This window comes from Talpa occidentalis, unplaced genomic scaffold, assembly GCF_014898055.3.
Source record: "Talpa occidentalis isolate TD23 unplaced genomic scaffold, MPIMG_talOcc4v2.1 talOcc4.12, whole genome shotgun sequence".
NCBI classification, from domain to species: domain Eukaryota; kingdom Metazoa; phylum Chordata; class Mammalia; order Eulipotyphla; family Talpidae; genus Talpa; species Talpa occidentalis.
The window spans coordinates 18,344,720-18,368,546 of record NW_023601212.1 but is presented as its reverse complement, the minus strand read 5'-3'; the positions used below and the strand labels follow the sequence as shown (position 1 = coordinate 18,368,546).

Here is a 23,827-nt window from a genome sequence, read left to right as displayed (position 1 = left end):
AAAAAATAAAGGGTTGTAATTGTATGGGGAATATAAAAATAAAATGTAAATTAAAAAAAAATTTGTTCTTCTTGTCCCCCTGCACCCCACCATGATATAAATTTTAGGCACAAGACTGGAGGTCTGTAATATCACCACAGGAAAGAGAAACCTAAAACTTCTGTCTCTTTGTGCTTCTGATGCTAGAGACCACAGAGACAAACCTTCAAAGAATATCTCTGTGTACTAATCCTTAGAGTGAATTCTTTTTTTAAAGATTTTATTTATTTATTTATTTATTTATTTATTTATTTATTTATTTATTTTAAGAGAGGCATGTATTTTTATTTATTTATTTATGTATTCATTTGTTTGTTTTGTACATGCATTGGGTACAGTCAGAAGCGCGGGAGGGTGAGAGAATTCACCAGAGCCAGAGCGGGGAGCAGAGCAGGCAGAAGGATCGAAGTACACTGCTGAGGGGAGCAGCGGGCGGCAGGAGAGGTCTGCGCGCCATGTGGGACCCTCCTCCAGTGGCCGGGGAGCAGCCGGGGATCGAACCGGCGCCGCAAAGTCCGCAGGCAGCTTCGCAACCCAGCGCTCAACCGCTGCGCCACCGGGGAGGCCCTATTTATTTATTTTTGTGTAGTATTTTTTGCTCAGGCCAGAGGTGCAAGGGGTGAGAAGATTTACCAGAGACAGAGTAGGGGTCAGAACAGGTAAATCTACTGAAATACTCTGCTGAGGGGGACAGCAGGTGAAACAGGAGAGGTCTGCTGTGCCTTGTGGGTTAGCTCCCTGGCTGGGGATTGAACTCATGCTGTAGTGATGGGTCTTCACGGTGGTAGCACTGAGACTTAACCCCTACGCCACCAGGGAGTCCCCTTAGAGTGAATTCTAACTTTTATGGGTCCACCAGAAATTTATGTTCCAGTGTTAAAAAACAAGTGTCTCTGAATCAATAAAATATACCATTTCTTTTTTGATCTTTGGATCATGTTCATAGTTAATGGCTCCTTTCTACAAGAAAAGAACTGGGAGAATCAAACTGTGAGACTCACCTTGCTGTCATAATATTTCTCTCGCTTGTCAGTCTGTATGGAACGGATGACATTGCCAGCATATTCGATCACCATCTCACCTGCATCAATGTTTCTCTTGCAAAAAAGACCTCGGCCATGGATGGGAGACCTAGGACATAAAAATGAAAGTGATCAACTACACATTTTGCAAGTATGGTTAACTGTGTGAACACATGAACAAAATCTTCTGGTCTGTTAGTTCCCCAAGGAAGGACAGACAATGGGGAAAAACAAAAAGAATCTGGACCCACCTGATTTGAGTATAGTAACTGAACAAATGACCGAGGATGAAAGATTTCTCCTTCTGTAGCCCACAAGATGTAGCAATATTTTAATGCATATTGTGTTAAATTCCTTGTTCCATACAGGGAGTTGCAGGACCCCAAGACATCAGATTCATTCAGTATCATCTATGAGCATCTCACTTACTGAATGAGGGAGGCCATGCCAGCATTTGGTCCACTTTGATTTTGGAAAACTTCATTAGTTTTCTATAATTCTTTCTAGAATTTTAGCCATACCTGTAGACACCAACTGCCTCCTTAGAAGTCTTTTTTAAGTGCCGGAAACGCATGGGCATTGGCAGATCCATACTAGTTGCCCTCCTAAAGAGACAAGGCATATTATTAATGAATTCTCTTCAGGAAATAATCAGGTTTGAGTCTGGGCTTGAAAGTTCCTAAAGAATAAGACTACACTATTGTTCAATGCCAACCATAACAAGTATCTTATGAAATTAGGTCTATTTTATTATACATAGTGCTTTCTGACCACGATGATAATGATGGTACCTCCAAAGCTGACAGGGTATGCTATGGCTAAAGAAAAGAAAACCTGTATTGTGCAGTTATTTATTTATTTTTAAAGATTTATTTGTTTTTATACAAGAGCTGGGGTACAGGCCAGAGGCGTGGCAGGATGAGAAGATTCACTAGAGACAGAGCGGGGAACAGAACAGGCAAACTGATGAAATACACTGCTGAGGAGAGCAGCAGGCACGACAGGAGAGATCTGCTGCGCTATGTGGGATTCTCGTCGGCCGGCCGGGATCAAACCTGCACTGCAGAGGTTGCGGACAGCTTCACATCACGGCGCTCAACCCGTTGTGCCACCAGGGAGGCCATTGTTTGTGCAGTTATTTAAATGTCTGCTCTATAACATAATCTGCTCTTTGCCAGGCAGCTACTGCTACTTCAACATAAAACTCCCTTTTAGTTTTCTTAAATGTTATTCAGGAATTTCTTAACCACAGCACTCTTAAGAGCTGGAGGAAAGGGAAGCACAGCATTTCTAATGAACCCTCTTCACTTAGCACTTACCGAGCTGACTTCAGCTGTACCTCCTCTTCTTCCTCATCATTGGGGTTATATTCAGGTGGCTGTCGATGTTTAGAAGCCAGGAAGTTAAACATATCAAATGCTGACTTCCTAGAGCCAAAAGATGAGAATTTATTTAGCGAAATATTATTTTTAAAAAAGATTTACTTATGGATACAAGAATGGGGGTGTAGGCCAGAGGTGTGGGGAGGTGAAAGGATTCACCAGAGACAGAGAGGGGAGCAGAACAGGCGAACCTATTGAGATATACTGTGAGGGGGGCAGCGAGTGATGCAGGAGAGGTCTGCTGCGCTATGTGGATTAGCTCCCTGGCTGGGGATTGAACTCGTGCTGCAGTGGCTGGTGATAGCTTTATAGCACCTAGACTTAACCCCTGCACTACCAGGAAGGCCTAATTTTTAGTGAAATGTTTTAACAGACACAATGAAGGATGGCATGAACACTGGAAATCTTGATGGCTATGAAAAAACATATCATTAGATAATATCAGGACCCCAAGCTGCTTATGGAAATGATTGGAACTTGCCTCAGGTGCACTTCAGCCCTGGCTGAGCCATGAGGGTTCAGGGGGGGTTCATTGGCCTCCTCTGGTTTGTGGAAACGGAATTTGTAATTCCTACAGTGCTTGGCACCAGAGAGTTGTTCAATCAGGAACACAACTGCATCATGGAGAATCCCCAGCATCCTCAAACCATTAACACCTATAAGATCAAAGCAGCAGAGCAGTGAGGAGTATAACCAATAGGAAACTGCAGAACACTGAAGAAATGCAGTGTTATAATGCAGAGTATAATTCAGAGTATAATTCTGCTAGAGGGAGAACTAAATTAAAGACTAGTCAGAAATAACCATTAACATGACACAGATACAGATCTATCAATCTGTAAAATGTTCACAGTAGAGTAAATAAAACAAGCCACCAAATTACGGACTCTTTTATGGTCTGTATATACCCAGAAATGCTAAATGTGTTATTTCATTTCACGCTCATAGCGACCATACAAGGAAGAGATTACTAGCCCTCCTTTTAAGGTAAGTAAACATAGGCTCAGAGAGTTAACTTTTTTGTTTTTACATTGCAAAAGGACAGGCTTATGAAGAAAAAAAGAGACACCTGCATAGTCACAGGTGGGCAGGAGAGCAGGCTCAGAGAATTTAGGTACCACATGCTAGATCACATAGTTAAGTGTGACAAGATAGGAACTCTGGACTGTGTAACTCCAAAAATGATCTCATTTTTGTTTACAGGTAATGTGATACTGGCATTCTGTAAGCTCCTATTCACGCAGGTACCTCACTAAAGTTATAAAGGAATGTTTGTTCCCCAACAGGTATTTTTGCTTGTGATGTTATAGTGAAAGTATGAAGTAATACACTCAGTAACTTCTTGGCATTTTAAATTTTAAATTTTTATTTTATTAAAACAGCATCTCCATAAGTCTACTAGCATAGAGGGTAAAAGGCTTTCTGAAATTACTGGTCTCTTTTATTAAAGGGACAGGATATACTAACAACTGCCACGCTCTTGTTGATATTAGCAAATACTTAATGTTCTTCATATATGTATTAAAAATATTATCTCATTTACAAATACTGTTTTGGATATTTATTAATAGATACCAAAATAGTGTCTATTGATGGCTACTATCACAAAAAAACCAGAAAACAAAAGTTGGCGAGGATGTAAAGAAATTGGAATTCTTGTACACCATGGGTAGAAACCTAAAATGGTGTTATTGCTGCAGAAAACAGCATGGCAGTTCCTTAAACAATTAAAAATAGAATCACCATGGGATCCATCAGTACACCCATGTTTATATTACCATTATTCATAATAGTTAAAATATGGAAGCAACCCAAGTGTCCATCAAAAGATCAATGGATAAGTAAAATGTTACATATACAAAGGAATATTATCCGGCCTTAAAAGAAAATTCTGCAACATGCTACAACACAGATGAAACTTGAAGATACTATGCTAAGTGAAATTAGCCAGTGAAAAAAGTCAAATACTGTGTGATTCCATTTAGATGACATATTTAGAGTAGTCAAAGTCAGAGAGAGAGAAAGCATAATGATGGCTGCCAAAAGATGGAGGAAGGAGAGAATGGAAAATTTCTGTTTAATGGGTATAGTTTCAGCTGTACAAGATGGAAAGAATTCTGGCAGCAATAACTGTGCAGAATATGAATCCACTCTATACCATAGTTAAGGATGGTTAAGTGATGTGAGTTTTGCCACAATAAAAAAATTCATCAGTTTAAAAAAAGAAGAAAGTAGTACTAATGCTATGGTATAGTACGGAGAAATCTATAAGCATTTTATTAAATGAAAGAAGCCAGTCACAAAAGGTCACACAATGAATGATTGCATTTATACAAAATGTACATACATATTAGGCAAATCCATACAGACAACAAGTAGATTAGTGGTTTAAAGTAGGGCTGAGGAATAACTGCCATGGGCATGAGGTTCCTTTCAGAGATGATGAAAATATTCTAGAACTTTACAATAGTGATGGTTGCATAACTGTATGAATATACACTTTTGAATTGAATAGTATAGTTTCAAAGAGTGAACTTTATAGAGTGAGAATTATATCTTAATAAAGCTTTAAAAAACAACTTTAAATAAAAGTTTATTAATATTATTTTCTCCCATCCCAGTAGTAAGTACTAACCAGGCCCGACTCTGCTTAGCTTCCAAGATCAGACAAGATTAGGTGCGTTCAGGGTGGTATGGCTGTAGACTACTATTTTCTTTTGTAGAATCAACTCTGTAGTTTAGACTAATAAGTTACTACAATATTATTAAGAGACAAGAGTAAGGTAACTGCTTTATTACCTGCAAATGAGAGCTGCTTTAGGCGGGCATTTGATCGTGCTTCCTGGACTTTATCTGTTAGTGACTTCCAGGCATCTGTGAGGAAATAAAATATTCAACACATATCTGTTAATACTGAAACAAGCAGGCCTCCCTGGTGGCACAAGGGGTTAAGCATCGCACTATAAAGCAATCCACGGCCTCTGCAGCACGAGTTCGATCCCCGGCGGGCCAGGGAGCAACCCACATGGTGAAGCAGACCTTTCCTGTCTCGCCCACTGCTCCCCTCAGCAGTGTATTTCAGTCAATCTGCCTGTTCTACTTCCCACTCTGTCTCTGGTGAATCCTCTCACCCTCCTGCATCTCTGGTCTGTACCCAGCTCTTGTATACATCAATAAATTAAAAAAAATACTGAAACAAGCTCAAGTGTTATGCTTGGAATACCTACAGTGTGAAAACATCCTGCTAGAATAATTTTCTTAATTTAAATCAGTTCAATTCATAAGAAGGAAGGTGGGAAAATATTTTCTGTTAACTCAGGACACAGAAGCAGTAAGGAAGTTCACACCTTCTGAAAATGTGCTGAAAACTCAACAATGAAAAGGCACAGAGTGGGTGAATGGGTCAGAAAACAAAATACAATGTTCTGCTATCTCTGAGACTTATCTAAGCTCCTAACACAGAATTAGGCTGAGGAAAAGTTTGGAAAACAATCTTACAAGTAAATGATATCCTAAATAGGGCAGGAGCACCATACTTCTATCAAATAGATAGACTGCCAGTTAAAAGAGCTAACAAGAGAGAGGGATGGACATTATACAATGATTAAGGAATTAACCCACCAGGAAGCCATCACACCAAATGTAGGAACATCAAAATGTATACACTATTAACAAGACAGACATTGACAGCAACACAAAAGTAGTAGGGAACTTCAACACCCCCATTCACATCAATGGACAGATCAACTGTACAGAAAACAAACAAGGAAACAATAGCCTTAAATGAGGAATTAGGCCAGGTGGGCTTAACAGACATTTACATGACACCCCACCTCAAAAAAGCTGAGTAAACATTCTCAAGTGTACACAGAACATTTCTGAGGATAGACAACATGCTGGATCACAAAACAAGGGTAAACAAATTCACAAAGAGTGAAATCATATCAAGTATATTCTCTGATCACAACTAGATAAGCTAGAAAAACCCAGTATGTAGAGACTAAACAACATGCTACTGAATAACTAGTGGATTAATGAGGAAAGCAAAGGAACAATTTAAAAATATCTGAAGGGGGCATCCCTAGTGGCCTTTGGGCTAACTCTCAGTGCTGTCACTGCTATGGCCTGAGTTCGATCTCCGGCCAGGAAGCTAATCCACATATGGCACAGCAGACCTCTCCTATTCTGCCCATTGCTCCCCTCAGAGTATATTTCAGTAAATCTGCCTGTTCTACTACCCACTCTGTCTCTGCTGGATCCTCTCGCCTCCCACACCTATGGTCTACATCCCAGTTCTTCTATGCAAAGCAAAAAATAAATAAAAATAAAAGTATCTAAAGCCAAGTGAAAATAAAGACATGAGTTATCAGAACCTATGGAATGTCACAAAAGCAGTTCCAAGAGAGAAGTTTATAGCAATACAGGCCTACATCAAAAAATAAGAAAGATCTCCAACAATCTAACCTTACATCTTTTTTTAAAAATTTATTTATTTATGGGGCCTCCCCTGTGGCGCAGCGGTTGAGCGCTGGGTTGCAAAGCTGCCCGCAGCCTCTGCAGTGCTGGTTCTATCCCCAGCTGCTCCCTGGCCACCGGAGGAGGGTCCCGCATGGCGTGCAGACCTCTCCTGCCGCCCGCTGCTCCCCTCAGCAGTGTGCTTCGGTCCTTCTGCCTGCTCTGCTCCCCGCTCTGGCTCTGGTGAATTCTCTCACCCTCCCACGCTTCTGACTGTACCCAGTGCTTGTATAAACAAATAAATAGATAAATAAATCTTAAAAAAAAAATTATTTATTTATGCATATAAGAGCTGGGGTATAGGCCAGAGTTGCCGGGGGTGAGAGGATTCACCAGAGACAGAGTGGGGAGCAGAACAGGCAGACTGACTGAAATACACTGCTGAGGGCACAGCAGATGAGATAGGAGAGGTCTGCCTCGCCATGTGGGTTGCTCCCTTGCCAGCCGGGGATCAAACTTGTGCTGCAGAGGCTGTGGATTTCTTCATAGTGCTGTGCTTAACCCCTAGCACCACCAGGGAGGCCCTAACCTTACATCTTAATGAATATCTTAAGGAACTGAAAAAGAACAAATGAAAATGACCTCTGACTACCAAAAGCAGTCACATCTCTTAATGGGTCCCAAATCTGAATGTTTGGTATTAAATCTATTCCTTGTGCCTCTGTTCCTTAACCCTTTGCACTCCGCTGTCCCCTCTCAGGGGACATTGGTAGCCAATGTCCAGAATGGTTCGGAGTACAAAGCGTTAAAATTAAAGGATGGAACAAGAAAACCTTTATAGCCCCTTCCAATTCTAACCTAAGACTCCATGATCTCTTACATTCTGTTAGATTTCTTATCAGCCCTCCATGCTCAGTATGTCTTTTTTTTTTTTTTAATGTGTTCCTAAGGATCTCTCTCTCTCTCTTTTTTAAAGATTTATTTATTTATTTATATAAGCACTGGGTACAGTCAGAAGCGCAGGAGGGTGAGAGAATTCACCAGAGCCAGAGCAGGGAGCAGAACAGGCAGAAGGACCGAAGCACACTGCTGAGGGGAGCAGCAGGCGGCAGGAGAGATCCGTGCGCCATGTGGGACCCTCGCCCAGGGGCCAGGGATTGAACCGGCGCTGCAGAGGCTGTGGGCAACTTTGCAACCCAGCGCTCAACTGCTGCGCCACCGGGGAGGCCCTCATTATGTCTTATATGGAACTCAAACTAAGTATTTTTGTTACATATCTTTTTGTTAGTCAACAAGTCTTGAATTTTCAGAGTCCTCTCTGACTCCTGTCTCTACTCTCCATATGCAAGCAATATATGGACACATTAAGTGTGTATTTTTTCCTTTTCTTAAAACATTGGAAGAGGGCTTTCCTGAAACTGACATCTTTACAGTAGTAATACTCTCATTAGTAACCAGCTGCCCTCTAGCTTCTCCAATTCAATCATCCTTATATGAAGCTACCATATTAAGCTTCCAGAAATTCTGGTTTTATTCCACTCCCCCAAATTTCAAAGGTCTTACTGGTTTGGAACTGACAGCCCAATGAAACCTGTGCCCTATCAACCTTCCCAATTTTCTCTCTCACTGTACCTGACAGGGATTTCAACATTTTCCCACCTGACACTACTCTAACACCATCAAATGTTATATTGTTTTTCTAGCTTTGCTTACATCCCTTCTTAGAAAGCCTCCTCATTCCTCTCTGCCTAATCCAAATTCTATTATCTCCTTTAACAGAATCTTCTGTTCATCTTCATGAAATGTTTTTTTAGGTTTTATTTATTTATGCATGCAAGAACTGGGGTACAGGTTAGAGGTTTGGGGGTGAGAGGATTCACCAAGACAGAGTTGGGAACAGAATAGACAGATTGACTGAAATACACTGCTGAGGGGAGCAGTGGGCAAGTTAGGAGAGGTCTGCTGCGCCATGTGGGTAGCTCCCTCGCTGGGGATCGAACTCGTGCTGCAGTGGCTATGGATAGCCTCACAGGTTGCTTCTTCACCCCTGTGCCACCAAAGAGGCCCTTCATGAGATTTTTTGATAACCCTAACTGACCCTACAGTGATAGTTTCTTTAAACTGTTCTACTACTACGTACTACCTAGAGAATATTCATTAGTCCTTCAATGGCTAATGAACATCTATATGTTTGAAATATGAAGAATAAGAGAATAAAATCCCAATCCTTATGGGAAGTTCCTGTTAAAGTGAGAATTGAGTTCGACAAAAAACAAGTAAAACATTTAGGAAACAAATTTTAGGCAAAGGCAGGGAGACTTTCCAAGCTGAATCTTTGAGGAAGAGCTGGAATTCACCAGGCAAATGAGGGTAGGAAGAACATTCTACACAAAGCGAAAAGATGTAGGAAAGCACAGAGTTTGTAAAAGAGAGAAAACGGCACAAGGAAGTGGCAGAAAGATAAGGAGAGAAGCAGGGATGTCATGTACTCAGCTAAGGTATATGCAGTCTTAAAAACAATCTTTATTATTAACTTTCCATATTAAGTTATGGACTATTTTCTTCTATTATACTTACTTCTTAAGGACAAGAAAAATGCATAACCCCTCCAATAATCTTCCATAATAACCCAACACAAAATTGCCCACATAAGTGGTGCTAATACATATAAAGTGCAAATCGAGCTGAAACAGGTAGGCCAACCTAATTAAATCCACTAACCTTCTATACTTTCTGCACAGATCTGAAAGCCATCATCACTTGAAATTTCAAAGACAAGCCCTTTCTTAGGCTTTTTCTCAGCAATGCTCTCCTTCCTCTTCTGTTCTTGCTGGAGCCAAAGAATTAGCGGAGAGCTGAAATTACTTTCTCCTTCTTCCACTGCTTTTGGTTCTGTGACAGAGAAAACAGGGAACAAAATTGCAATGGTAAACACTTACTGAGCACCAACTCTACATACATTATCTCTAAGCCTAAAACATTCCAGTGTTTTTTTTTTTTTTTTTTTTTTTGTTATTTTCTTACATTGCGTTCATTTTTGTACAATTTTGATTTCTCCCCTCAGGTGTAGTCCCCATAATTCTCCCACCCCCTTATCAGCCATGAATGGTTACCATAGTACGTTGTGCTATATTCCATAGTTTGTGTTATTATTCCTACTTGCAGATTAACTAAACTTTGAAGTTCAGCTTTTTTTTTTTTCATTTAATCTAGAAAGTCAGTAGGTAAAACATATGTGATTCTGTAGTATTTTTCAGGTTTGCAATTCTAAGCTGCATTCATCCGCATACCTGTACTTTCTTGTTCATTTGTTGGATTTTGTGCTTCCTGATTCTCAGGAAGAACAGCCACTTGCCTAAATGAAAAGAAAACAAATGTGAGATGTAACATCAGATAGTTCTTAAATTCTAAGATAAACACTGTCCATAACTGCCATACAGCGGTCAGTTACATAAAGCAAATACTAGAAATGAACCACACAGTGCTTTGCATAGAATCTGTTAAATGGACATCATCACCACGCTACTGTATGGTACATAACATAAAACTATCTTTTCTCAAATCCTTCCCCAAATATTGACATTAAGTTCTGCTTTTGGCGTGGTAGAATGTGTCCTATAAATTCTTCTCATACCTTTAGTATTAGAAAAAAATGAAAGGACAATTGTTAGAAGCAATTCTAAAAGTTATCTGGTTTAACTAAAACAAAAGTAACTGTGAGAGCTTGCAAACCACCATGAATTTTCACGTTTTACACTAAATAAATCTTGGAAACAATCAAGATGCATTATTGATAGGGGACTAGCTAAATAAATTACTATATATCCACACAACGCAACTAGAGGCAGTCATTAAAAAAATGAATTGCAGTTATATGTACTGGCACAGAAATATATACATGACACAATATAATAAATAAAAGAACCAAGTACAGAACAGTATGTACAATACTATTTTATGTAAAAAAGGTTTACATTTACATATATACCATGCATATCTTTTCTCTACAGCAATGACTACATGGGTGAAAACAATAGCAATGTTTCGTGTTAGGGAAGAGATGGGTGGTAGGAAATGAACAGGGAACTATTACCCATTATTGAAGCTAATGTCTTTTTTTAAAAAAACAAGTATGTATTAAGTCCATTAAAAAATTACTTCCATTAAAAAAAAAAATCAGCAAGAACTATTTTTTAAATGAGGTGGGTAGAACTGAGGGCTTTTCTTAAGAGAACTACTTTTTGCTTACCCTGCAGGCTGCCCACATTCCTTCTGTGATGGCTGTTCCACACTGGTTGTGTCCTGCTGCTCCGTCTCTCCTCCTGGAGTCCTGGAACAGAATCACTAGTTATCTTTTCAAGAAAAACCACCAGTAAATATGTACTGAATTAAATACGGATGTCAATCTGGAGAAATAATCCTATTAAGATCTAATAAAATTGGGCCTCCCTGGTGTCCTAGGGGTTAAATCTCAGCTTTTCCACCGCTACAGCCTGAGTCTATTCCCAGGCAGACTAACCCCCATAGGGCAGCGGCAGACCTCTCCTGTCTCACCCGCTGCTCCCCTCAGCAGTGTATTTCCACCTGTTCTGCTCCCCACTCTGTCTCTGGTGAATCCTCTATCCACCGCATCTCTGGCCTGCACCCAGTTCGTCCATGCAAAAATAAATATTTTTAAAAAAATCTAATAAAACTGATGAGCCACAAACCCAATCTGTGGTGAGACAGGAGAGAACAGTGGCTGCCTTGAGTAGGACAGAATTCTGATTAAGAAAGGGCACATGGCATCTTCTGGAGTATTTCCTCACTAGAAATGTTTTATACCTCGATCTGAATGGTGGAAACACGGGAAAAATTCAGTTGTGCACTTTATGTATATCATATGTCAATGACAAAGTTTTAAAAATGACTGCATGAGGATCCACAACAAGTGATTTTTGCTCTGCAGAAAGGAATAATCATTCCTTAGTATCCTAAGTCTTAGCAAAAAAAGAGAAACAAAAGCAAACAGCAACACTGTTTTAAATCAGAGCAAAGAGTAATTACAGATGTGGCCCCACCCAAGAGACAAACAAGTTCCACCCATAGAACTAAATTTTGCTCTATAAACCACTGTGAGCCTCTCTGGTGGTGCAGGGGTTAAAGTCTCAGTGCTATCAAGCTATTGCCAGCCACTGCGGCATGAGTTCAAACCCCAGTCAGGAGCTGACCCACATGGTGCAGCAGACCTCTCCTGTCTCGCCTGCAGCTCCCCTCAGCAGTGTATTTCAGTAAACCCATCTGTTCTGCTCCCCAGTCTGTCTCTAGCGACTCCTCTCACTTCCCTGACCCACACATCTCTGGTTTACACTTCAGTTTTTATATGAAAAAATAAATAAATCTTTAAAAAAAAATCACCGTGAGGAGATTCCCAAGTCAAAACCCACAAAACCAAGCAGTGCGATTTGGATAGAGAATGTCTCTCCCAGAAGATTACTGCTTCAACAGCCTCTAATCCACAGCTCAAGATCCCACAGACCCAACACACTAATATTTGGCTCTCTCACCCTGTGACTGAGGTCATAGATGTCATGTTGGATTCTTGGTCTGGAATGTGTGCTTCAGAAGAACTGGTTCGCAAATGGGAAACTTTGTGCTTCTTGCCATTCCCTTTGTCCAAAGGCAGCTGAATCCGTTTGATTTTTGGTTTGGCTTTAGCAGGACCCGGCACCGAGGGGCTTGCTGACTGCTGTCTGGAAGATGGCGAGTCCCCAGCCGAGACGGAGCTGGCTTGCATAGCTGAGGATAAAGCCTTATTCTGCTCTAGCCCCATGCTGTTAGGAGCATCTACTGTCTGGGTAAAGTTGGATCCATGGGTCCCTGGAGCAGAATCAAGATCACGCTGGGACGAAAGAATCCCAGTTTTGCTGGCAAGGAGCTGGTTCACATGGTGAAGCGGATAGTGTTCTTCTGCTTCCCCAGGAGGTGAAGCAGTAGTTATGCCCGTAGTCTGAGTAGAGGGGAGTGCACAGATGCTAGATGCTGCTGTCATAGCAGTAGAGGGTGTCTGTGATGTCCCCATTTGTGGAAACATTCCTGAACTTGGTGGTAAAGCCACAGGTTGGTCCTGAATCCCCAGGCTCTGCTGGCTAGCTTTGATTAAAAGATTGCTTATAGAGCCAATATCTGGGGTACCAAGCAACCTTGGATTGGTTAGTGAGACATGTCCTGGAACTGACGTGCTACTTGTAGGGGTTGTTGTAGTTTGCATGGATACAACATTCAAGACGGAGGAACCAGATGCCAAGCCAGACACAGACCCTGATGTGAGATGGCTGGTATCCTGGCTTATTGTTGATGTGCCCGCCGCTGTGGCAGCAGCTCCTCCCACACTCTGTGGTAACAGGGGTGCCTGTTCAAAATACATGATGCCAGATTTAGACCTTTTTATGATGTTGGGGACAGTTCGGTGAGATGAAGTATTAAGTGACCCCAAATCTAACAGACTGGGATGATTTGAAAGCTGGGAGGGTGTGAAGTTAATCAATGTCATATTAGAAACGACATCAGAAGGGGCAATGTTTGAAGGGGTACTAGAGGGAGCAAGTTTTTTATTCTTTCGGGTCTGTAGACGACTTATGGGTCTTTTCTTGAGTCCAGAGGATGGAGTGGCTACTGTGGTACTGAGGTCTGTCCTCTGGTTGGCTTCTGAAACCAAAAGTTGGGGATCTGGAGGAGGCTGAACCCCAATAAGTAGGCCTGAAGGAGGACTGCTGATGTTGGGTGGGAAACTACTTTGAGTAGCTGCAGGGAAGGAATGTAAGTGCTGGTGATGAGGCATGGGGAGCAATCCTTTGCTAGCAGGAGGGAACAAAGATTGAGAAGTTGGCAAGCTTGGATTTAGTCCTGTGGTTAGGGTGAGACCACTTCCCATGGGCCCCAATACTGAAGTATTTGTCTCCATCACAGTGGGTGTAGAACTAACAGAAGAGGTCAATTGGATTTTTTGGGTCACTCCATTTGGAAGAGTTTGGAGAACATAAAGTGGCTGCATGTTCTGGTTAACAACAATGAGTTTCTCAGTGGCTGGTTTCAGGTGGGGTGGAGTGGTCTGGACAGCTGCATTAGAAATCTGAGATGGGCCAGGACTATCAGTAGAATTGGGCACATATTTCTGGTTCTGGATAGGAACAGTAGGGGAAACAGGTACCTGAAGGCCAGGGGTGCTACTGTTTCTAGTTAAATCCTGATTGTTGCCATGACCTTGCTCCACTGAACCACAAGGAGGGCTGGAGATGTGGTCTGCATCCATGTGTCCTTGGATAAAATGATCAGGAGTCATGTGGCCTTCAGGGGTTGGATCTACTCCAGGACTGAGCAGTGCTGAGTCACCTTCAGAGGAGGCCACAGATTTTTCCGTGATGGTTACTCTCTTCTCCCCTGAATCTGAGATTACAGCTAGTCTACTAGGATTCTGGCTAGGGACAGTGGGACTCCTGGTGGTCAGGACAGAGAGATCAGATGGTAACTCTAGGGGCAACTCAAACTGTTCCTCTGCTGAGATAGAGGAAGAGACACTACTGTCCACAGGTTCTGTTGTCGGCAACTGTTGAGAAAACACTTCAAAAAGACCCATGTCTTTCTCACGATTACTGTCAAGGCCTAAACCTTCACCAAGATTCAGGAGTTCTGATGAAGATGACTCTGGGCTCTCACCCAAAGCCTGCATGGACGGAGTATTCTTTAGCACAAAGTCCATAATGTCTGAGGGCAGGATATTCCCACAGTCGTCACTGTTGTTATTGTCCGAGTCAGATTTCAGGAGCTCAGTATTATAGGTGTCCAGTAAATTCTTATCTGAGGGGGTGCTCGTGTGAACTCTGCGACTTGACTCCAATGAACTGAGTTGAGCTTCCAAGGAATCCTGTCCCTGTGTTTTAACTCTGCTTACAGAGTGGCAGTTATCCATCTTTGGCTCATTTTTGTGGCCAACAGAATTCTTAATGACATGTTCTTTCTCACCAGCATCTTCAGGCCGATCAATTTTTAAGTTCTCTGTTCCATTTTCTTTTCCATTTCTTTTTGGAATCTGGCTGCTTTTCCTTGTTGTGGCTGTGACACTAGTATCACTCTCTGTCCCATCATCAACACCATCCAACTGTGAAATTTTTGGAAGGTCACACTGTTCCTCCTCCCGAAATAAATTATGGGACGCCAGCCGTTCCTCTCCACCTGAAGAAATCACCGTTCTAGTGAAATTGTAATAGTATAAGTCATCTTCATCTGACGTACTTAAGTCATCGGCCCCATCCACTTGTCCTTCAGCTGATCTCTTGCCTCGTTTCTTCCCAGTTGAACTGCTGTAGAAAGGAATGTCTTCTTCACCATAGGATCTGACTCCATAGAGTGGGGTGAGTCCAAAGAACATGTTAGAACGTGCCCGGGCACTGCGACGGGGATATCGCCTCTTGAAAGAGCCATCCTCCTGAGGTTTAGGGCCGTCTGGAAGCATTAGGTTTCTGTCCTGTACTGGAAGATTCTGATAGCTGTTACTCTGGGTATCTTGGGATGAGGTATTATTGGGGCTTTGTTGGGCCGCTGGACCATCTCCTGGACTTTCAGAGGCTGAAACTGGCTCTGTTGGAGATTCTGACTCTATTTGCAAAGGGGAAACAGGACTACTTTCTTTCAGGGTGTTTTTGGACTGACCCTCACTTTCCATTTTTAGAGGTGTCAGTGTGACTTTGACTGTACGTTTCCGGGGTGTCTGTAATTCCTTTGCAGATCCTTCCACTTGCATAGGAGGAACTTTGGGGACTCCTGGATTAGAAAGGACTTTGTCCCCAATCTTATCAGAAGAAATATTATTACATGGTCGTTGCCCCATAAATTCAGGAGTCAAAACCTCATCAATAAACTCTGGTTTTAGATTTCCTTCTTCACCAGTTGTCACCTGACCAGGCTCCAAAAAAGACTTATTGGAATGCTTTTCTTTAAAGGTTTCTTTGCAAGATTTTTTCCCTTTCTGTCTCCTGTCTCTGGAACTAGATCCCACATGTTCACTGATAATGGATGATCTGTTGCTCACTCCAGATAGCTTCAAGGTTTTGACTTCAGTATCTTCATCGAGAGAGGGGTTTGCTGATTGGTTAGAATCTACATGTTGGTCTCGATCATTCCTTTGCCCTCTCAAATGAAGCGGTGAGAAGGAGAGGGCCTCTTTAGAAGAAAACGGCACTGAAGAGAGTTCAGCAAAAGTGCCAATTTTACTAACACTTAATTCTCCAGGTGTTGTATTATGAACCTGTGGGGCCAGTTTAGGAATGCCAGGGTAAGCCACATTATGAGCAGATCCCTCTGAACACTTGGAACTCTGCATTTTGGTCTTCTCTGCCTTCAATAAGGAGCTCTTAGTTGTCAAATCTGAAGCACTAGAATACTTCATTTCCAAAGATCCATCCAAGTGACTGGTTTTAGTGCCCATAGTAACCACTGTCCTTTGCAAATTTGAAGAGGTGGAAGTGTTTTGCCCTAAATTAGTATTTGAATTCAGGGTCCCTAAGACATGATCGACTGCTTTTGCACTTGATTCAAGATCTGAAGTGGTCCCTGTGGTGACTGCAGAAACATTCCTGGAGTAAGTACTCCCGGTTCTCATTGGAGACATGATCCGTAGTTTAGAACGCTGGGGTGACAAGGAAGAAGTACTGTGTCGCCTGGAGCCAATGCTTCGAAGTCCAGAGGACAGTAAAGGATCACCCACTGTGACTATTTCATGAGTGGTTGGGGTAGGACTTCCTACATGAGAGAGAAAAAGTTAAGTCTATTACAGATAGAACCAATGTGCAGTAGTCATTGGTTTCAACAACTTCGTTATATATTCTTATAGATAACTAAAAAAAATTTCAAATAGCAAAGCCATCAAGATAAAGTTGCCTGGGGCCTCCCAGGTGGTGCAGCGGTTGAGCGCTGGGTTGTGAAGCTGCCCGCGGCTGCAGCGCCGGTTCGATCCCTGGCTGCTCCCCGGCCACCAGAGGAGGGTCCCACATGGTGCGCAGACCTCTCCTGCCGCCCGCTGCTCCCCTCAGCAGTGTACTTCGGTCCTTCTGCCTGCTCTGCTCCCTGCTCTGGCTCTGGTGAATTCTCTCACCCTCCCGCGCTTCTGACTGTACCCAGTGCATGTATAAGCAAAACAAACAAACAAACAAAATAAATAAATAAATGAAAAACATGCCTCAAAAAAAAAAAAAGATAAAGTTGCCCGAAAGAATTATGAATTAATATTTGAGCTGACATTCTTGGATCAAGAAGGTCAATGAAATTCTTTACCTGCAGAGGGCAATGGCCGACAGCCAGGGGACCTCTGTGTTGGAGAATAACTGGGTGTTCGAATCCTAGGGGCCTTTGGGATAACATGATAACAACAGGAGCCAGAGGTCTGCAAATGAGGTCGGTCTGGTGATGGAGGACTTATAATTTCAGCTGCATTCTGACTTTCTTTAGATGAAATTTCTATGATAGGAAATAAAGAGTTGAATAAAAATATCAAACAAGTGAACCAATAAAAAGTCAGCTACTGGGTAAATATCAAACTAGAAATAAATGAGACTACCTTTCCAGAAGAAATGACTTTTCCCCCATCCTTCAATCATAGTACTCCCCCAAATCTAATTCAATTTTCACCTTGATTAAAGACTAACCTGCAAAAGTTGTGGGACTATGAGCAATGGTCCTATTTTCATCATGTTCAACAGTGCTGTTGATATCTGGCTCTACAACTGGAGGACGGCACTCTACTATTTTGCATGTATATACACAGCGCTTGCGAGCATCAGTGGTACTCCAGTATACCCTGGAACACCTGGCAAACAGATTGTAAAAACCACCATAAATGAGAGTACAGAAGCAGAGAGTAACCTTTATCAAAACTACTTCTCAGGGCCTCCCCTGGTGGCGCAGCAGTTGAGCGCTGGGCTGCGAAGCTACCCGCAGCCTCTGCAGCGCTGGTTCATTCCCCGGCCGCTGGCGAGGGTTCCACAAAAAATAAAACAACAACAACAAAAAAAACTACTTCTCACCCCAGGTTTCCTGATTTCCCTGACCAATAGAATTTAACTTCATTTCATGGATTCTTATTATAGATTACACTAGTGAGGGTGTTCAAAGTCCTTGTTTTCTCTTAGCCTTTCAGAAATAACATAAAACCTTTTAACCTTTTTAAAAATTGAACTGTAAGCAAAGGACAAATATATTAAAATATCCCAAATATAGTTGAAAGAAAAATACTAATTATCATAAGTAGTAGTTGTTGGCATTCAGGAAGAGACTACTGCCCCACAATGTGTAAAAAAATGAGTTAAGAGCAAGCCTGAGTTACTTCCTTTGGGAAAAAAGTCCCTGAGACAAGAAAAATGTAATTGCTTCAGATTTTCTGGATACCAATGGAGCTTCATTAATATAAAGAGATTCCAATGTGGAGCATAGATGGTCTGTGGGATGCAGACTACATTGGAGTACATATAGCAAAATGAAACTCCAAAGTAGGACAGATAGAATGGGAAATTAAAATTTGTATTGTCAGCTTGTAGATGCTTAAGCAAGTTAGTTCCTATAGGAAAGATTATAAATTCACACTGGAGAATCTGATTATTGAAGGGTTTATATTTTCAGAAAACATGATACCGAAGGGCCTCCCTGGTGGCTCAAGGGATTAAGTCTCAGCACTATGAAGCTATCCGCAGCCACTGTAGCATGAGTTCGATCCCTGACCAAGGAGCTAACTCACATGACGCAGCAGACCTCTCCTGTCTCGCCCACTCCCCATAGAAGTGTATTTCAGTAGATCTGCCTGTTATGCTCCCACTCTGTCTGGTGAATCCCTTCAGCCCCTACACCTCTGGCCTACACCCCTGCTCTTGTATGCATAATTAAATAAAATAAATCCTTAAAAAACAAAAAACAAAAACGTGGTACTGAAGACAGAGGCATGAGGGATTCAAATCATGACAACACTCATCCAGATGCATGGAATTGAGTGGACTCTTAAGAACTGACCCTGTGTTTTCTACTTAGGTTTGATTTGGAAATGATTCTGAAATTATGTGAGCAATACCTTCTTCTATAACTAGGTTTAACTAACATAAAATGCTTCTTTAGTCCCAATCTAGGAGAAGCAGCAAAAGCAGTTAATTTTAGTAGCAGATGCAAGTAGCTAACAAGCTACTTTAATGATCTGCTCAAGTTGTGTGGGGGCTGCTGTCCTTTCCTTCTAGTGCTACTTACTGATATCCAATAGGAAAGAGCTTATCTTCACAGTCAGAGAGATCATTCAGAATTCCTAAGCAGTCAATTGTCATGGAGCCTGACCAAGGAAAGAAGAACTGATTAGGAGTTAACAAGAAGGGATAATTTTGTAACTGAAGTCTAGAAGGTGCCCCACTGATATATCCAGCTTTCCCCAACAACCAATGCCTATGTCATACCAATCATCATGTGGATGTTTTCTGGTTCCAAGCCATTGAGAAATTTCCTTCTCAAGCTGATTCCTTCAAAATCCACAAACACTCTTCTAAAAACTTCAAATCCATTCTCAGGCACCACCTTAAATGAAAACCCAGGGTAGCTATTAATATGTGTATCTTTATGTATTGCACTCATGATACTGACGCTTTCACAGGGAAAGTACCAAGCATATCTCAAAATCATCTGTTTCACTATAAGGTTGTTCTAGAACACCTAGTAGGAAGGCAAAACAAAGTTTACTATCTTGTTATTTTCACTAAATTCCTAGAGAATTCAAAAAGGCAACAAAACACTATCTCACCTCGCCTTTGATCAAATCCCGATGTCGTTGGCAATATACTTTTTTATCATCCAGAAAGACACAGTTCTTTGCTCGGGAACACATGAAGTGATAATTGCTGGTGCAAGATGTAAGGCAGCAACCAACAGTGGCTCCTGGCTTTTGGCAGAATTCACATCTCTAACAATCCAGAAAGAAGAGTCCTGGTCAGTCTTGCAGATATATTAAGCTATTTTCCATCTCCTCTACAGAATCACCCCATTCTGGGCTTCCTATGGGATTCATTTTATTTATTGGTAATCAGCTGAATTACAGAGAGGTAAGTAATATGAGCTATAAAGCCTCCTTTATAAACTCACTTTCTGATTGCCCATGGGGTCCTGTAACAGTTACATTTAAATATTAGAATTTGATTTAAAACTTCGACCAAAACAGTTTCCTTCCTGGTATGCATGATTGATTTAGAGAAGATGAAATCTGGGACAATCAATTTCTAAAACATCATCTTGCTAGAAAGCTTTATCTAGGGAGTCCCTGGTGGCCTAGGGCTTAAGTCTCAGCGCTATTACCACTATGGCCTGAGTTTGATCCCGGCCAGGGAGCTGACCCACATGGCACAGCAGACCTCTTCTGTCTCACCCGCTGCTCCACTTAGCAGTGTATTTCAGTAAATCTACCTGCTCTGCTTCCTGCTCTGACTTTGCTGAATCCTCTCCAACCTGTTCCTCTGGCCTACACCCCAGTTCTTCTACGCAAAAAAAAAAAAGCAAGAAAGCTAATATATGTAGAAGAACTCAGTTCTGAAAGGATTATACTAATCAGACACAATAATTCTCTAATTACTAGGCTTAACAGATAAGTTTATCATATTTCTCAACTATTTCCTTCAAGTAGCATGTATGTCACCACCTTATTTTGTCAGTCACAATCTTGAGTTCTCTCCAGAGAATACTTTTTATTGGTGAACTCCAAATAACTTTTTTAGGTTTCTTTACATCATGTGCTGGGTTTTTTTTGTTTGTTTCTTTCTTATAATCATCCTTTTTCTCCCCTCCTTCAAAATACAGCTTTTAAAATCTTACTCCTTTGTGGTCTTTTCTGTTCTCAGCTGCTACTGATCACTTTCCACATTCTCTTCATGTATATATTTTTTGTAGGCTTATCCTATGGAATCTCAGAATGTTGACTCAACTGGAATCTTGAGATAAATCTGTCTATATAACTTAATAAACTTTTTCTCCCACAGTTGAATTATCTTCCAAACTAAATAATACTGTGTTGCCTTTTCTTTTGCACCCATCTTTTAAGGGTCAGAACAACAATCTGCCTACAGCATAAACCAGTATTTTTTGTTGGCTAGCCATCCTGAAAAACATAGGTAACACAGTATTTAACCACAGAAAGGACACCTGGAAGCTGAGAGGGAATCTTTTCCTAAGATTTGCCCATAAGCTCTTACCAGCTGCTTGCCCCTGATCACTGCCATGTGCACATTCTTCAGTGACCCGTCATCATCTTCAAACACTTCCGCTGACCACAAGGCGCAGTTTACATGTGTCCATTCATTTTGGCCAATGTATAACAAACGACCAGCATCCTAAGAAACAGAGAGAGCTTTTCTCTTTAAAGAACATGTCAAAGAAGGTTTACCTTGATATTATCTTTATCTCAAAAAGTCAATTCCAATTCTCTAGCATATGGGTGGGTGCATGCAAAAATCAACTTATTTCTTAATGTTTCCATTTCCACTTCTTTCCTTTCTAAATTACATTTCCACAGACTGTAAATATTAGCAGAAAGAATTTAAAAAATAAGCAATGAATGCTAAGTTTATAAAAGTGTACAATGACTTCTTTAAAACCATATTTCAAAATCAGTTCTCTATGCTTAAGTCATAAAACTTTTTTAATTGTAAGCTTACTGGGGCCTCACTGGTGGTGCAGGGGTTAAAAATAGCGCTATCAGGCTGTTGCCAGCCACTGTAGCAGAACTCCTGGCTGGTCAGGGAGTTCTGACCCACATGGTGCAGCAGACCTCTCATGCCTCGCCCTGCTGTTCCCCTCAGCAGTGTATTTCAGTAGATCTGCCTGTTCTGCTCCCCACTCTCTCTGGTGAATCCTCTTAGTCTCCGCACCTCTGGCTTACACTCCAGTTCTTGTATGCATAAATAAAAAAATCTTAAAAAAAAAAAAATTGTAAGCTTACTATGTCCCAGGAACAAAATGTGGTTTCACATACATTAATTCTTTTCATCCTCATAATTGATCTGAAGTAAGTATGGAAGCTTTACTATTATTATTATTATTTTTTTACAATTTATTTATTTTTATATAAGAACCAGGGTACAGGCCAATGCACGGGGGGGTGACAGGATTCACTGGAGACAGAGTGGGGAACAGAACAGGCAGACTGAAGAAATACACTGCTGAAAGGAGCAGCGGGTGAGACAGGAGAGGTCTGCTTCACCATGTGGTATTCTCGCTGGCCAGCCAGGATCAAACCCGCGCTGCAGATGCTGCGGACGGACAGCTCCACAGTGCGGTGCTCAACCGCTTGCACCACAAGGGAGGCCCAGTTTTACCACTATTATCTTGATTTTACAGATGAAAATGAGGCTCAGAGAGACGTCCCCCTTGTTAAGGTCAACTAGTAGGCAGGTAGAGTACAGAAAAGAATCCAGGTAGACTGCCAGAATTAGGGTTCTTAACCATTCTGCTTTACCACATTAAACATAATTTATATATGCAACTTATATCTTATGGACTTTCATAAAATCTTTTTGAGGAACTTCCTGTAGAAATCACTAAACATCAGTAGGTTAATTAAAGATAAATTATCTTTTAAATCAACTAAGTCAGTTTAGAAAAAGAACCCCAGTGCTACAAACTAAGTGACATTCATTAAATAAACGGCACCCAATCATCAAGTTTAGAAGCAAAGGACAAACAGGCAGCACTCCCACTGCCCACCTGTGACTCTGCAGATGCCTCTTCACCAATTCTCTCCCTCTGCAGGGCAGCAGCCTTCCTGCCTGCCTGTGACCATTCAAGGCCGCCTGCCTGCAACCATGCAGGCCTCTTAGCAAACCTGTCCCTTCTGGGGCAGCTCTTCCTGCCCGCTTGTGTCTATGCAAGTGTCTTTAACTGTTTTATCCCTTCCCTAATAAACCTGCCCTTAAAATATTAAAAAAAAAAGAAAAGAAAAAAGAAAAAGAAAGAAAGAAAGAAAGAAAGAAAGAAAGAGAGAGAGAGAGAGAGAAGAGAGAGAGAGAGAGAGAAGAAGAGAGAGAGAAAGAAAGAAGAGAGAAGAAAGAAAGAAAGAAAGAAAGAAAGAAAGAAAGAAAGAAAGAAAGAAGAAAGAAAGAAAGAAAAGAAAGAAAAGAAAGAAAGAGAAAGAAGGAGGGAGGGAGGGGGAGGGAGGGAGGGAGGGAGGAAGAAGGAAGGAAGGAAGGAAGGACAAACAGTTTACTGTGGGAGTCTATTAACTAGGACCCAATATGCGAGAGTACTTACATTAGCACTGTCATCACCATACATCAAGCATAATGCACATTGCCTGTTATCTTCTATGCCTGGGGGTGGGTTCAGTTCTGGACTATCTTCTCGACTCCGATCAGCACCTTGGAACCCAAAAAATACCCAATTAAATTTGGCAATATTCTGATTTTCAGGCAAAGAGAAAACAATTCAGCTTAAACAGTTTATAGCCTAAAATAATCATTTTCAGAGACGGTTCAAAGTTTCAGCACCAATTACATTTGAGTCTTTATATCATCATATCTTTTAAATCAACTCTATCAGTTTTAGAAAAAACTCCCAGTGCTACAAACTAAATGATAAACGTTCATTAAATAAATAGCAGGGCCTCCCTGCTGGTGCAGTGGGTTGAGCGCAGCGCTGTGAAGCTGTCCACAGCCTCTGCAGCGCAGGTTCAATTCCCGGCCCGCCAGGGAGATACCCACATGACACGGCAGACCTCTCCTGTCTTGCCCACTGCTCCCCTCAGCAGTGTCTTTGGTCCATCTGCCTGTTCTGCTCCCACTCTGTCTCTGGTAAATCCTTTCACCCTCCCATACCTCTGGCCTATACCCCAGTTCTTGTATAAATAAAAATAAATCTTTAAAAAAATAAATAGGGCCTCCCTGGAGG

At 41.5% G+C, this 23,827-nt stretch overlaps 1 protein-coding gene across 1 annotated transcript in view; it reads right to left on the bottom strand.

Moving 5' to 3' along the window:
* KMT2A (lysine methyltransferase 2A) overlaps positions 1 to 23,827 on the bottom strand; it is a 78,667-nt gene that overhangs the window by 4,080 nt on the left and 50,760 nt on the right. The window contains 16 exon segments of the mRNA XM_054693137.1: positions 1,041 to 1,170; positions 1,583 to 1,666; positions 2,381 to 2,484; positions 2,921 to 3,099; positions 5,243 to 5,317; positions 9,620 to 9,790; positions 10,189 to 10,253; positions 11,148 to 11,228; positions 12,445 to 16,675; positions 17,207 to 17,389; positions 17,578 to 17,738; positions 19,160 to 19,238; positions 19,360 to 19,477; positions 19,701 to 19,859; positions 21,139 to 21,276; positions 23,192 to 23,298. Of these exon segments, the coding sequence (XP_054549112.1) occupies positions 1,041 to 1,170; positions 1,583 to 1,666; positions 2,381 to 2,484; positions 2,921 to 3,099; positions 5,243 to 5,317; positions 9,620 to 9,790; positions 10,189 to 10,253; positions 11,148 to 11,228; positions 12,445 to 16,675; positions 17,207 to 17,389; positions 17,578 to 17,738; positions 19,160 to 19,238; positions 19,360 to 19,477; positions 19,701 to 19,859; positions 21,139 to 21,276; positions 23,192 to 23,298 (6,065 nt within the window).